Source organism: Aristolochia californica, unplaced genomic scaffold (assembly GCF_029961685.1).
Source record: "Aristolochia californica isolate CCGP_79_NKW_82.1479 unplaced genomic scaffold, dmAriCali1.0.hap1 SCAF_6, whole genome shotgun sequence".
NCBI lineage: Eukaryota > Viridiplantae > Streptophyta > Magnoliopsida > Piperales > Aristolochiaceae > Aristolochia > Aristolochia californica.
Window position 1 is genome coordinate 37,079,440 of NW_027182257.1, and position 16,405 is coordinate 37,095,844.

Below are 16,405 nucleotides of genomic sequence, written 5' to 3' on the forward strand. Positions count from 1 at the left end.
CATTATAACTCACTAGTTTTTAGCGTTGGTTTTAGGATCCTCATTTAAATAATTTTTATGATAATAAATATTAAAGTTATTAGTTGATATGCATTAAATATATCTTACAAGTAAAAACACCTTCAAAAGAAATTTCTAGCACCATGTCAAAAGAGAGGAAAGCTAGAATTATCCTAAACCAGCCAAAAGAGAGGAAAAGGCTTTGAGAATTCTCTCCAAAGAAAGTAAAAAACAAAAAAAAAAAAAAAAACAAGTCCAAGTGAATAAAATCGTTCGAGTGGATTGTACTCGTCGTAATACATGAGAGAGAAAAAGGTATTGTAAATACTCGTTAATCATTTGATCGACTACATTGAAGATGACATAGGATTTAGATTACAAAGCGCAACCAACCAAACTATCCCCTCCAAACTAATTTGAGATATAAAAGGTTTTGTTTGGAATTGTTCGCCCAAATGAACAAACAACCAAGTCATAGAAGTCGAACATCTAGAATAGATGAAAAGAAACATCCGATGAAGTCTATCCACCTCGTCTACACCCGTCTAAATAGAACGTTCCAAAAAGTTGAGAAATAAGATTGAAGGCTTTGATTCAACCAAGATAAATTTCCAAAATTTGTGACATATCTATGTGATTAGCTTCTCAAAAATATTAAGTATTTTATAGTGATTTTTAATCAAGATTTTATCGAGATTTGAAAGGGACAAAACATTCCTTTTATGAGTTCAACGATTCAATATTTTAACATTGAGAACTCAATCTTTTAAGTTGATTTCATCCCAAGATTTATCTCTCTTGACATTGAAGGCAAAAATAACCACTCCAAATCGTTCTTATACTATGAAACAGAATTTGGAGATTGGATTTAAATTTTTAAAAAGTCAGATGGTATAGGTCTAATTATTTTTTGTAATTAGCATCTCTTGTATTAGAATCTTTATACTCATAATTTGAAATCATATTACTCGTTTTAGTATTCCAGTTTGAAGGGGCATTCACAAAGTATTGATTATTTTATTTTTAAAAAATCCAAATATTTTGATACATCTTGGTTAAACAAATATGAACTTAAGTCCTTATACCTTGAAAGCTAAGGCAGTCTATTCAGGTCATTGCTTGTGATCTGACATTGTCAAATTAGTTTTAGATTGAGTTACTTTTAAGTGTTGCCCCCTTATTTCAAACTAATTTGACTTTTGTTGAATTTATGGAAAAGAGAAATACTTCATTAACTTTTTATAATTAGAGTACATGAACCTCTATTTATAATAGAGGAATGTAGTAGAGTCCAATTACAATAAAACTACCTTTGTCCTAATTACACCCAAACTTTAACACTTAAAAGATAAGTCCTAGCATAATTAAATAATAGACAAACATAACTCAAACTAGAACTCTTCTAGGACGTAACCTTAAAATAAAGATGCCTTTGTGAGTCCTTAATCTTTCAACTTATGTGATAAGGATTTCAGTTCGTGGTAATCATGGTAGGTCCTACTTCTTATGTGTTTGGGCCCATCTTGTGGGCCTTCTTTAGTCGTGTGACCCATCTTATAATACTTTTAGATATGTGGGTCTTCCTTGGATGTGTGGGTTTGGGCCTATCTTCCAACACACTTCATCTTCAAAATTTGAAAATCAAGTCATTAAGGACTACTTGATCTGCTATCATATAGAATAGGAAGATTAGATTGGGTGAATCTATTTATTGTACTTAAATTGTGATATTTGCCTATTGAGAAGTTATTGATTTTGGGGTACAATTATAAGCAAGTAAACTTGCAAAGTGGGTCACTCCTTTGGCAAGACAAGTCCATCGTCATCTCAATTAAATTGAGAAAAGCCTATGTGGCTTTACATGAGTTGATGTAAAATCCTTTTTGGATCTAAGTTGTTACTTAGTTGGTTGTAGTATTCCTAAAGAAATACTATGAAGCCTTGTCATTGTTGTCATTGAGCCGTAAGTCCTTGTGTAGATAGGTGGCTTTGAAAATCTATCTCTTGGGTCTAGGCTAGGTGCTCCCAATGAGTTATCGTTATAAATCCCTCTGGATCTAGGTAGGATTACCCAGGTAGTTGTTGAAAATCTCTTTGTGACTGTTGGTTGTGCACTTATTTTATAGTTCTAAATTTGTGTGAAGGTAAAACTATGTAAGTTGGTTGTTGTAGTCAATTGATTGGCTTATGTCCCTATATAGGGAACTAGCCTTAAATGTAATTTATTGTAATACCACTTGGAAACCCACTCGTAGTAGTGGAATCCCAAGGTGCAAAACACTTTAACAATCGATTAGTAACCCAAGATAGGATTGTGAACCACAATTAACTTTATGTGTGCTATTTGTAGATCTGAATGCATGTGTATGCACTTTTAGTTATGAAATTGACTTTCCACATTAAATAGATATCAAGGTTTTATAATAATTAAAAAAAGAGTCAAAGTTAGTAGTAAAAGAAAAGAACCCTATTCACCCCCTTGCTCTAGGTTTGTTCCTTAATGGAGTTAACAAGTGGTATTAGTGCAAGTGTACTCTAAAAGCCTAGTTCCATGTTGAGTGAAGAGTTAATAAGCAATATTAGAGTAAGTGTCCTCTAAAACCCTGATTCCAAGTTGAGTATTGAAGTTCAAGATAGCAACATATTAATTCTACTATATTAGGAGTCTGTATAGAGACATGGCAGCATATGAGACTCACATTCTTGGATGGCCATAACCCCTTTGCCCCTTCAATGTTTGATGGTTCTTATATAAATATTAGGTATGTAGAATAAGAGTTTTCATTTTGTTCAAGAGTTTAAACTTGTAAGAATCCATATACAGTGGACTTCATCTCCCGTCGCAAAAAGCAAATGGTAGATTGATCCCCGGGTATGTAAGTGATTAGACAAAATGGATATTGTCAAAGTAAATGACAGTGTTAGGGCCATGTGACAATTGTTTAATGCCTTGATCAATGAAATAACTAATTAAGTGGGTCATGCAAATCAGTTAAAGAAATTTGGAGTGCAATTTTGTCAATCTGAATGCTTATTAAGTACATGTATCTGATTGGGGATATCATCTTAGAGGATTATGATGAAATTATGGGTGAGGGGAGGAGTGGATGTTAATATCCTTGTTAAATGAATCAAGAATTGTCCTTAGGAGAAAATTTTAAAAGAACAATGAAATTAGTGTGCAACTCACTAAGTTAAAAGTGAGATTAAAATCGAGTTCCTCGAAATTGAAAGAGTTAAAGAGAGAACATGACAAGCTCAATGCTAAATGTGCAGAAGTATGTCTTCGGGGAGATGAGAGAAGAATATGAAAATGTATGTGAAAAGACCCCAGAACTCTAAGAAGGGAATGAAATTTTAAAGTCTAAAAAACTATTGACCGAGAGAAAAGCTAGCGAGGTGTCCCATGACATAGAGCAAATGACCCTAAGAAAGCCCATCATTCAAGAAAGATTTATCTTGGAGAAAGATAAAATGAGAAAAAAATATATATTAAGAGTTATGGTAATTGTTAAAAGACACACATGTGTGTAGGGGTGGTATGACTAGTAAATAAGGAAAACTTTCATAGAAATGACATAGAATTGAAATTATACAAGTTGATGAATGTCTTTTTATCTCTTTTTCTTTTTAAAGCATGTAACTTTAAGGGCATTGTAGTCATTGTAAACACCTTCCCACAACTATAAATACAACATCAAGGCATGGGTAGGGCATTCAAGTTTCTTCCTCTTGGCTCAAATTCGTCCTTACACCTCTCTCCTTTCCTTTTCATTTTCTCCCTCTGTTTCTTCTCTCCTTTCCTTTTCTTTTTCTCCCTCGGTTTCTTCTCTCCTCCCTCCCAAGAGCTAGAGTTTATTTCCTCTCTCCTTCCCTTGAGATATTTTATGTTTATGTGTTGGCCCTAGAAAAATTCCAAATTCACTTTTTATTAGTCAAATTTTCAATTGTTTTGGCAAATAAAAAAAGTGAGATAAATATCTATTTCACAAATTTTCAATTGTTTTGGAGGCAATAGAAAAATCAAATAAAAACAAAGAGAGATAAAATAAAAATAAAGCACCAAATTAAATTAATTTTAGTTAAACTAAATTTAAATTACTTTTTATATAAATTAAATTAAATATTAATATAAAAACAATTATTTAGCCAAAGTAAAAGTAGTATTACTTTATTTATATTAAGTTAAACATAAATATACAAATAATTTTGAAATAATAAGTGAAAATTGAATTTAAACTTCAAGAAAATTTAATGCTATTTTTATTAAGTTAAATTCAAACATAAAATATTATTAAATTATTAAATTGAATAATTTATTACAATTAGATAATTTTAAAACTATATTATGTGAAATAAAAATGCTAATTACATTCAAATAAATAATAATAATAATAATAAACTAAATTTAAATAAAAATAAATATATAAAAACATTATTCAATCAAATAAAAATAATTATATTTAAATTAAATATAAATATACAATTATTAAGCTAATTTTTAATTGAAAATTCAATCAAATTTAATGTTTTTTTGCTTAAATTAAATACAAATAATAGATTATTACATTATTATATTTAAAAAATTATTTAATTTACTTGAATTAATTAATATAAATTTATTATTAATTCAAATAACTAAGATATATAATTAATAAATATTAATATTTTCAATTTGTCACTTTTACAACTATATTATGTGAAATAAAAAATTAAAATCATAATAAAATTAAATAATAATAGATTGAAATTAAATTTCATAAAAGCATATTTTATTATATTTAAATTAAAATATAAATATAAAAATGTATACCGTCCTTGAAAAAGTGCCCATTTCCCTTTTTTCACAATGTAGTAAAAAATTCATTATTTCATTTTTTATGTCGTCATTTTAATAACATGTAAGGCCATAACAGTAATATTTACTTTATGTCACATTGGATTTTTAGAGTTAACTTCATCCTTGACCAAACCTAGCACAACTTTTCTAGGGCTCAACCTGTTGCTGCCTCAAGTTGGTTGATTGGTCAACATAGGATTTCTGTTGAACCTGCTCTATTGTTGTCCCTAGATTAAAATTTAAAGTCTTGTCTTCATAATGTTAAAAAACTTGGGTTATGAATAAGTTCGGTTTACCCAAACTCAAACTCAATTTAAAAAAAAGAAAAGTCTAATAGGTTTTCAGTAAGAACCCAATAAAGTTAATATTCAGGTTTTAATGGAAACCCGTTAAGAACTTGATCTTTGAGAAACTAAATATTTAGTAGTATTTATTTGAAATTATATTACACTTTATTATAACATAAGATCATATACGATAAACAAAATTATTATAATTCATTTTACACTTTAAAGTAATTTTATTATAATAATTACATCATTATTATATAATTTAATGTAAAATATTTTTTTATATGAATACAATATTTTTATAACAAATTAACTTAGTGCATGAAAACTATTATTAATAAATAATTTCATTATATAGCATCCCCATATCCTAATTGCCCATGCTATTGCACCCCTCCCCACCCCTAAGCACCTCTTCACTTGTGGATGTTGCCTTGCCACTGTCACCACTAGCTAAGTTCCCTCAATGGTAGGGATTAAAAAAAAAAGTTAGCCTAAAATCGAGTTCCTTCGACTGGTCACTTGGTTGTGTAAATTCAATCAATTAGTCAACGATATTTGGGGAGAGAAAGAGACGGACGAAGAAGAAAGAAAAAGAAAGAGAGAAAGGAAAAAGGTAAAATGAGGAACAAGTAATCTTCGACAAATGATTATCGACACAATTGTCATACTTTTAGATGGAATTTAAATTTGCCTTTTTTTTTGAAAAATCTAAAAGTATTAACTTTGACAAAAAAATAAGTACCACAAAAAAAAGTTCCCTCATGAGGGAAACTCGTGATGGGAAGAAATTTGCCAGTGAAATTTTTTCCATTAGATACTGATTATATTTTTTGTAGAATTTATTTTCACTAATAAATAGTTTTTTTTACTTGTATAAATAATTCCACAAAAATAATTGCCACCAATTCCTCATTTTCTTGTAGTGGAGAAGGTCATATTTCCTCCTATAATGAACAGGATAAAAGAAACATTTTGTTGTTCAATAATTATGTTACTAGAATAATTAAATTGGTCAATAAGTTTTTTGGAAACAAATTTTATAGAAGAATCTTTTATATATTTTTTCCAAAATATTATTCCATAATTAAGCAGGTGCATCATTAGGGAAAAAATGTGTCACTAGAAAAAGTGCCGCGATGGAAAGTATAGTACTTAGGTCCCGTTAGTGCCTTTTCTAGAAAATGTTGGAAAGTCATTTCTAGTGGAAATACGTTTCCAGGGACCATTAGTGCCTCATGTTTTTTGGAAACATTTTTCTAGCTAGAAATTCTTACCAAGAAAATTATATAATTTTCAGGTAAAATTTTCCAACCAAGATAGGTCGGAAAACCATTTAGAGAATTTTTGAATAAGTCTTTGATAATTGTTGTTGCAATTTTAACTGAGGAATATGGATAAATATTGTAATGTATGATATCAATTATTAATTTCCATTTATTTCCCTGGAAAAATACACTAACATCTTCATTTAATTTTCCTTGGAAATTTCTAAAAATTTTCATGCAATTTCTTACTAAGGTACTAATAGGATTTTATATGAAGGTTTCTTCCAAATGTGTATCCTAGGAAAAATATTTCTAATTTTTCCCATGATATAAATTTTCACTAAGGGCACTAACGGAACCTAAAAAGTTGCATTGTTAGTGAAAATGTGTTGCAAGAGAAAAAAAAACGCTACTGTAATTTTTAACTGTAGAAGAATTACCACAAACTTTGATAGAATGACCATCAAAACTGTTAAATTTTGAAAAGCCTTCACTATTTAATATTTAGTAATAACCTTTGGAGCATTTAGTTTCAAAAATTGCACCACATAGGAATTAAAGTAGGAACATTTAGTCACAAAAGCATATGGTTTTTACTCCTTCCAAAAGCAATCTCAATGCTGTCAACCCAGCATCATTTGCTGGCATGATTTCACCTTGAATGGAATGCAATCTTTTTGAATTCCTAAAAAAGGCTTTGTTATCCCAACACCGATTAGATGGTGCCAAGCACATTCTTAGACACTGAATTCTCTCTTCTGTTCACATCAATGGATTATTCTTGACAAGATTAGAAGCGGCAGAAGAAAAGACACCTCTCCAACTTTCTCTCTTCTCTGCTCCTCTCCTACACGTGAAATAGAAGTTTCCACTGTCCTTCCCCACTCTGGCCTGATGCATAATTTGACATGCACCAAGAACCCTATTCATTATATTTCAGAAGCATGATTTGAGGACTTGCTTTCATGCAAGTTAGTGGTAAAGTAATAAAGAGAGAGAGATAAGCATTTTCTATTACTATGATTCTTTTTTTTTTCTCTTTAAGCCACCACCACTCTTTCAAAAGTGTGAACAGATCTGAATTGGGGCTCACTTTAACGCACTGAGAAGTTCATTTCCCATTTCCCTCTGGATTTGAAGTATTCCTAAGGTCAACACAGCATTCATTGTTGACTTCCTTGCAAGCACAGATTCATTCAGCTTCTCCAAAAACGATGATGACTGGTTTTTTTTATGTTAATCTGGAGAATCATCTCACAGCTTGTTCTTATGTGGGGAAGGTGGGTTGCGCAGGAGAGCAGCATCCTTAAGACTCCCAATCAAAAAGGAATTCTAAGTGCTGCAAGGAATGGAGATAGTGGACGGGGTTTTCTAACTTTTCTTTATAACCAGTTTCATCATTGAAGCATCTTGAAGAGGATCCTTCTACTGTATTCCTTCCTGTGATCACTCTGATGCCTGGAACAATATTCCTTGTTTCAGTTGGTCAAGGTCAATAGGAAGCTATTTACCAATATACAGAAGATAAAACACAGTGTGTCCACTTTGTAAGTGTATCTATGATTCTAACTCATCGAGCCAACTGGGTTGTCTGAGTAGGTGGTTCCTTTCAGTAGTATCAACTCACTCTTATACCTCGCTTATTCCAGATTTGGTCCGATAATGGAGTGCAGAAGCAGAAGAAGAACTTCAACGGAACCCAAGCTTGGGTCTCAATAATGGAGTGCGGAAGCAAAAGAAGAACTTCAAACGGAGCCCAAACTTGGGTCTCAATAATGGAGTGCAGAAGCAGAAGAAGAACTTCAAACTTGTGTCTATATCGAATCATTCCTTTAGCCAGTGCAAAAAGGGATCATAACCCGTGCTCCCTCATTTCATGTTCCTCTAAAAGCTCCCACAGCTTTTGACTGAGAATGCCGATAACCCACTTCAGTATCAGATTCGTACCGTATGAACATCTGTTATTCAATGGCGATTTAGTAACAGGAATCAAAGCAACCAGGCGACTGAACGTCTGAAAGTTGCTAATGCATCTGTCATTAACAGTATTTTACTTACATTCTGACGCATTCCCACATTAGCCATTTGGTTGGCTAATGAAGCACTTTGAGAAAATAATAGAGAGGGGAAGGAATCAAATAAGATTCAACTTTGGGTGCATATTGGCCCACAAGAAAGACGCTTTGTGTCCTCTCACCATACATTCATTGTTTAGTTTTAACTACGAGAATTAAGAAGCATATAAAAAGAGATCAAAGTTGTTAAGTTAGTGGTTTCTAATCATCAAAAGGTGCGTCTTTTCCTTATTTTAAGTCCTTAATTACGAAAGCTTAATGTCATTATTTGGGGGTTAATCACTCTGTTCCACCTGAGAATGGTCTTTCATGTGAGCCACATCATGGTCGTGCATCTGACATGTTAACTCCCACTGCCCTCTCCTCTCATTTCGTGGGGTTTGTCAGAGACGACCCATGCCCTCCAAATTGAAGATTAGGACAGAGGATCCTCCTCCTTGATGGTCTCAAATACAGATATAAGGGACAAACGCCACCACCTTCGTGTTGTGGCATCCTGCTCTTGTTTGACGAGTGACCCAGCTAACCATGTCAAGTTAATTGGTTCATTTGTCAAACTGTCTAACTTAGGCCAAGTAGACCATACGCTTTGTCTACCCAGACCTATAAGATGGCTAACCTGTAAAGAGCAGAGATAGTAAAAAATTGTATACATGAGATTAGCTAATTAGTTGAGTCTTCTATAAGAATAGGACTCTTTTGAATTATCCTTTTGTTTAGGGGATTCTTATTGTAAATCTGTATATAAATATAACTCTAAATCAATACAAAATCGTGCTTCAATTCAATCAAACAACAGTTTCTCATGTGGTATTAGAGAAATTCATTAAATCATCTTCTCTATACTTTCTTTCATATCAATTTTTTTTTTTTTTGAGATCTCTAACTCTTCCTCTCCACCCGTGACATCTTTGCAACAACCATTGACATCATTATCAGTGCCTGTAACTTGTTGTTCTTCAACAACTTGTTTGAGTCTCTATTGCCACCAACTGTTTCTTCTTTGTCGCCTACACTAGCTTGCCTAGTGCAACGACAAAGCAATTGCAATTGGAAGCAAAAAAAAAAAAAAAAGAAATAGACTCCGTAAAAAAGCTTCGAGCACTCTTTGCTACCTACATTCCTTTCTGCACAACCACAAACACTCGTGTGCCTCTGACGACCCCGATCAAGCCTTCAAAATGGTGTTTTGACGTATGGCAATGATTACTCAGGCGCTAAAGTACAATTGCCACTTCTGACTGTATCAACAAAAGGTTGAAGATGAAGCGTGTGCGTAAGTGAGTTGCACGTGCGGGAAAGAAAAGGAAAAAAAAAGAAATTTTTTTTCTCAATCTCGACGACTACCTGCTCAATGTTTTTAGTTCTAGCTCACTGCCTATTTTACGTATATCGACCTAGCCATATCAATCACTATGACCACTACAAACAAAACTCCAAATACTCCAGTACACTCAACAATACATAACAACAACAAATTTCATTTTATTACCATCAATATTTCTACACAAACTCCTCTCAAACTAACCTATACCAACTATCTCTCATTGAAGTTTTAGTTTGAAACTCTCTTCATCGGGTTTGATCTCTATACCTAGCCATTGTCACTTTCACAGTTTCAATTGCTAAGAGACAAAATTAACCTCTCTAAGGGTGACCTATCTCGAGGGGTCATAAAGAGCAGAGATACTTGTGACTCTTTAAAAATTCGTATAATTAGTTAAGTCTTCCGTAATAATAATAATAAGACTCCACTGAATCAGCTATCCATTATCACTTTTTGATATTTAAAATATATTTTAAATTATATTATAATAACTCATAATTTGGTGTCAATTACATGAAGTCTTTAGACGCCGCCCACCGGCATTCTCTGAAGTGACCTCTCAATCTTCAAATTTACTGCACCATTCTCATCCGCCAATCTCCATCTTTTCTGTTTTTTTGTCGCCTCCCCACATCACGTCGTTATATAATAAGATTATTTACGCCTGTTTTAATATAAATATCACATTGACTATACAACAAATTTTTAATTTAAAACCACTCCTTCTCCTCCAAATATCTCAACTCAGTTTCAATTATTTACTTGCGTTATCTCTGCCTTATCTCCATTATTAATTAACTTTCATTTTTGTCTCGTGGAGTTGGCCGTCATTAGAAGCCATTGACCTTCTCTGCCCCTCCCTCCCACATAGCACAAATACTCCCCTCCTCCCCCTCCCTCTCTCCATCCTCTCTTCTTCCCTGCTTTCGCTGATCCTCATTTGACTGGTTTTTTTAGAACACCCAGATGCGCGTATACCTTCCCTATCAGTAATCTCGCTTTTCGTTTTGAGTCGAGCATCTGCTGAATCTCTCTCTAGAAATCTGTCCTTGTAGTGGGATAGTCAATGTGTGAAATTCTTTTGTAGAGTTTCTGGGTTCGTGAAGCTGGGTAAGTTGGTTTTTGTTCTTCCTTGACGGTACCTTTATAAAAGCCTTCCAAGCATGTAATTTCAGTCTTTCAGTGTTTGAACTTCAATCGAAAAAGGAAAAAAAAAAAAAATTCTACTCTTGTTTACCGTCATTATTGATTTGGTGATCGACTGTGTTGTTATTTGTAGTTGTTAAACTGGATTTCTTGTTCTTCGTTTGTCCTTAGAGAGACATTTATAAAAGCCTGAAAATCATGTAATTTTGCTCCGAGTTCGTTCTTCTATCTTTCAGAAAAAAGAAAAAAGAAAAAAAAGTAGTATCTTTGTTTGTTACCGCTCTTGTTTCATGTATTTCCAGTAAAGAGATACCCATTGTTATTATCGTTCTGGCCAAAATTCGTAACCTGATTTAGCCGAGCCTCTATAAAAATCTTCAGATCATGTAATCTGTCTTCTTAATTCTCTCAATCTCCAAAAAACCAAAACTTTAAAAAAAAAAAAAAAATGTTTTAGCATTGGCTCAAATCTAGATTTAAAAAACCCAAAAAAAAAAAGAGAGAGTGGTTCGGTTTCTGCTGCGAGACCGAAATGCCGGAAGAGGAGACTGGAACACCGACTGTCTCGGCGCCGGCGACACCAGGTACGCCTGGAGCCCCGCTGTTCACGTCGCACCGGATCGACTCCCTGTCTTACGACCGCAAGTCGATGCCTCACTGCAACAAGTGCTTCTCCGTCGACGGATGGGTTCCACAAAACACGTGCATCTCCGACTTTCCCAAGCCTGACGTTTCCCTAACCCGCAAGGTACGTGCAAGCTATCCTTCCTCCGCCATTTTTTTACCTACTTTGTTCAGATAATATTTTTTTAACTCGTTTTCTCGGTTTTTTTTTTTAAATACGAGTGAGTAGTTCATCTGATCTATTTTTATATTAAACTCGGACTTCCTCTTTGGAACTGGTAACTTGTAACTGGAATCTAAACTGGAAAAAAAAAAAAAAAAACAAAGGATGAAGTGGGTGTCTTCCTATTATGACAACAGTGGGATTCTTGGATTTTTCTTTTTAATTTCTCTGGAGCTTTCTTGCTCATCACCGTCCACCTACGACTCTACGAAGGCATCTTATCACTTTCCCTCCTGTGTCACTTTTGTCACGACCTCCCCATCTCTCCGTTTTTCTATGCCTGCTCCAGAAAGGAAGAACTTTCGTAAAGAGATTCTGCAGTCTGTAGAGTCTGTGATATTCAAACCTTTAAGCTCTGAATTTGGTTTCGCTAGGCGTCACGCATGAAATAAATGGTAATGGAACGGACGTTTCTGGGTATTATGTTATTTCTTAATTTAATGGTGGATGTGGGGTCTGGGTTTTGGTGGAGCAGCTGGGAGCGGAATTCGTGGGCACCTTCATCCTCATCTTCTTCGCAACGGCGGCGCCGATTGTGAACCAAAAGTACAACGGGGCGGAGACGTTGCTGGGGAACGCCGGTTGCGCGGGATTGGCCGTGATGATCGTGATTCTGTCGACGGGGCACATCTCCGGCGCCCATCTCAACCCCTCCATCACCCTCGCCTTCGCAGGCCTCCGTCATTTCCCCTGGGCCCACGTTCCGGCCTACATCGTGGCTCAGGTATCCGCCTCCATCTGCGCGTCGTTCGCCCTCAAAGGCGTCTTCCATCCTTTCCTCGCCGGTGGCGTCACTGTCCCCAACGTCAGCATCGCCCAGGCCTTCTTCCTGGAGCTCATCATCTCCTTCAACCTCATGTTCGTCGTCACCGCCGTAGCCACCGACACCCGCGCGGTACTGCAAACGATTTCCGCTCTCTCTCATCACATCCCTGTTTTTTTATTTTTTAATGATTTTATCTCTTATTTTCAATGCACGAATGGCGTAAATGCTACAGGTAGGAGAGTTGGCGGGAATAGCAGTTGGAGCCACCGTCACCCTCAACATTCTGATCGCCGGGTAAGTAATTTGAATACGAACCCAGGGTGTGAACGTACACTACCACCCCGTAGCAGGCTTCATCTTCTTTTCTTTGCAATAAATGTAATGGTTGACTTGTTCCTTGTTCAAATTATTGGCGACAGGCCGGGAAGCGGCGGATCCATGAATCCGGTCCGCACACTAGGACCGGCCGTGGCGGCCGGAAACTACAGAAGCGTGTGGATTTACCTGGTGGCGCCCACCGTCGGCGCTCTGCTCGGCGCCGCCATTTACACATTAGTGAAGCTGAGGACGGAGGAGGGGGAGACCCCTCGCCCAGTGAGGAGCTTCCGTCGCTAGAAATTAACAGTCCGATGGACGACCAGCAGGACCCATCGCCCTCCCTCCATTATGCATATCAGGACCATCACTGTCTAGTAGCAGTGTCTGAATAAAAAAAGCATTGGGAACGCAAAGTCGACGCCTTGAAAGTGTCAAAAAAAGCAAAAAAAATAAATAAATAATGTTTGGTGTGATGAGAGATTGTCGTTTGACTGAAGCAGGAGCAATCAGTTACCGGAGCGATCAGTGATGACGCTGCCGCAGTTAGTAGTGGGGTTTTGAAGACTTGGAATAAAGAGAACCTTAGACTTGTATTGTAATGCTTTCTACTACTTTTTCTTCTTGTGAGAAATCATGATGTCGTCGTGGTCTGTAGTCGTATGAAGTGAAATATATAAGTAAAGTTGATGTGAATCAACTTTTTGTGTGTTGACTCTTTTTTAACGTTATTATCATCAATGAGCCCTCTTAATTGGATACACGTGGAAAATAATAAAAATACTAATATTTTAAAAAATTTATTATTAAAATTTTCTTTCGAGTTTCTATTTTTTTTCTCCAAATTCTATTTATTAATTAAGAGATTTTCTCTCTTATTTTCTTTTATTTCAATGATTCTCTGCTGTCAAATAATAGAAAATACATTTTTTTTATGTACGTTTAGTGATTGTATTTAAAAATTTAATATATTTAAATAAGTATATTAAAAAATAAAAGCATTTAAGAACGTCGAATTATAAAATTAGCCAAAATTTTCATTATCAAGACAAGAGGCACGACTTTTGTTTTGAAACTATGGATGATCTAACTTTAGATCAATTTGAACCAATTTGAACCATATGTTAAAGTTTTATTTAATTAGTCTAGTTACCAAATCCAATCAGACTTATTAAGCCAACAAATGTGGTAATGTTCAAAGTATGATTTGGTGCATTTATTCATTAAGGCTACACCACCAACTCAACTACTATCCATTAAGTGATGATACAAGGGGAGAAGGAAATAAAAAAAGAATTAATTACTTTATTAATTAATTCTATAGTTGAAGTATAAAAAGACACAAATACCCCTATAACAATAAGATTATTTCTTATCAAATGTTTAATGTGGATTCATTCAAATAAGTGAAAATAGTTAGTGAAAATGAGATACTGATCAATTTTTTTTACTAACTATTTTTGGGAATAATAATAATTAAATTCTCGTTTTCTTTTCTTTTCTAAGGGTTCCAAGCAGACCCTTAAGCTTGTAGAGTAAGGGTGGACAACTTATGGTAGTCAATTCAGTTGTCACTCTACCTTGCCTCCGGCTCTATCCTGAATTATTTGATAAGAAGTCATGTAGGTAGGCTGGGATATGTCTTGAAATTAAGAGATTTTATTCCTACTCTATCATTCTATCCTACTATTGCTACAAATAACAAAAATCCTAAAAAATTTCTCTCTCAACTTGGCAAGTTGACACTTCTTAGTTGTCAAAAAACCATTGCTTATCTTCACCCATGGGATTATCAACCTACATACTACATGTGGTCTCGACATGTCTCAAATCTAGCAAAAAGTGATGTTACCTACCTTTTAAAAGCTGAATATCACAAGAAAGAAAGAAAAGGAGGTTAGACTCAATTCTAAGTTTCATTACATTCAACTTTTTTAAATAGATAAATTATTTTATTTATAGAAGTAAAAAAAAAAATGAATTTTAACGATTAAACTTAAGTTCAGATAGATTTTGGTTGGTTTTCCACAAGGGATTATAAAACAGAGTAAGCTCAACCCAGGAACATCTCAACAGCAATTAAGAAGAAAACCAACGCTGAACTTTATTTCAATACAAAACTAATTTCGTCCACCACATGCTCTTAGAAGAGCTTCAATGACTTCTGGACTTACAGAAAAAAAAACTAAAAAGGAAAACGAACAGGGAATAGGTTAATCTCTAGATGCCCGTTGCTGCTAAAGAATACCTCTATTTATAGGTGATTTTGTAGCACTGAATCGAGGAAGACAACTGCGGAAATGAGAGATAGGAAGCTTCCTATCTCTTCCGGCACCGATGGAGGCCTCTGACTGATGTGACAGTCAATACAGAGTTCGCCTTTGTTTCCCACTGCTTCCATTAATTCCCTTTCACACTTGAGTATTTTAATTTTCGTTCATTTTTGGGTCTCCCCGAACCCCGCTGCCAAGGGAGCCAACCCCCTTGGACCCCCCGTCGGGGCTGCCGCCCCCTACCCTGCCTTCATTTTACAGTTTCTTCACAAATACCATTGCGGTCACAATTTGACCTCATCAACGTCTAAGCTGGAACTGCTAACTAATTTACTCACTATCAACATTTGCGCTCCTCATAATTGGGGCCAGTGAATACATTAGTTTAGCAATAACTCGTGAGAGGTAGGCATTGACAAACTAATAGGGATATCTAATAATATGAAAAGATATTTAGTACGAAATATACTTATCTCAAATATTCGATCATGATCAATAGTTATCTCAATCGATAATTCGATTGAAGTATGATCAATGGTTATCTCAATCGATAATTAGATTATAATCGGTTTTTATATTTGATATTGGGTTTCCACATTCAAATTTAACGGTCGTTAGGTGACAGCCATCTTGATAGTGTCGCCGGTCTCTCTCAGCGTGAGGACAAAACAACCAAATTGGAACGTCAGTTTTCTTGTAATCAGAGAGATGCTTTTGGAAGCATAATAAGCCTAGATAGAGCGGAAAGGAGCAATTAGTGAAGGGTCTTCTCCGTTCTTTCTTTAAAGACGAATCTGGTGAGGTGGAATGAGGTGAGCTTTCGTTTTCGTTGCAGACTTCTTTATCAGCCCTCATCTCCTAACTTCTTTGGCTCTGCACTGCGTACACCAACTCGTTAAAGCCATTCCTTCCAGCATTGAGGAGACAAGAGTGCAGCTCGAGATTCCAGAGTTTGTCCGGTTAGGTATTAGGATCATGTTATGATTAGGCTAACTTTCAGGACATTGATGAGATGCTTTCGATCATAATAAGCTTCTCGGGGGAAGAAAACAGAAAGTGATACAGTCAGTTCTATTCAGAATCTCTGCGCTTTCTGTAAGAGACATTGCAGACAGGACAGTCCACGGCCTCTAGTCATTTCAATCTTTTTCTTTTTCCTAACAATCATTTAGCCACTACTGGTTAGATCTCTATACTTCGCCATCTTTGGCAACGGGACAAGAAACGTTAACTCAGGATTGGCTACAAAACAAAAAAC

General features: G+C 35.0%; 1 protein-coding gene across 1 annotated transcript; it reads left to right on the plus strand.

Moving 5' to 3' along the window:
- Positions 1–10,580: 10,580 nt before the first annotated feature.
- On the plus strand, positions 10,581–13,586 carry LOC137934510 (probable aquaporin NIP5-1). The gene is made up of 4 exons (XM_068778896.1): positions 10,581–11,694; positions 12,269–12,688; positions 12,792–12,853; positions 12,979–13,586. Exons 1-4 carry the CDS (start codon positions 11,479–11,481, stop codon positions 13,172–13,174), a joined length of 894 nt encoding a protein of 297 aa, XP_068634997.1. The 5' UTR covers positions 10,581–11,478; the 3' UTR covers positions 13,175–13,586.
- Positions 13,587–16,405: the final 2,819 nt, after the last annotated feature.

Bases quoted from the DNA above. Each gene is read 5' to 3' on its own strand.
- LOC137934510 (XM_068778896.1), top strand. From the start codon at position 11,479: ATGCCGGAAGAGGAGACTGGAACACCGACTGTCTCGGCGCCGGCGACA. The intron at 12,689-12,791 runs GTACTGCAAACG...TAAATGCTACAG, and splicing joins TAGCCACCGACACCCGCGCG to GTAGGAGAGTTGGCGGGAAT. The intron at 12,854-12,978 runs GTAAGTAATTTG...TATTGGCGACAG, and splicing joins CTCAACATTCTGATCGCCGG to GCCGGGAAGCGGCGGATCCA.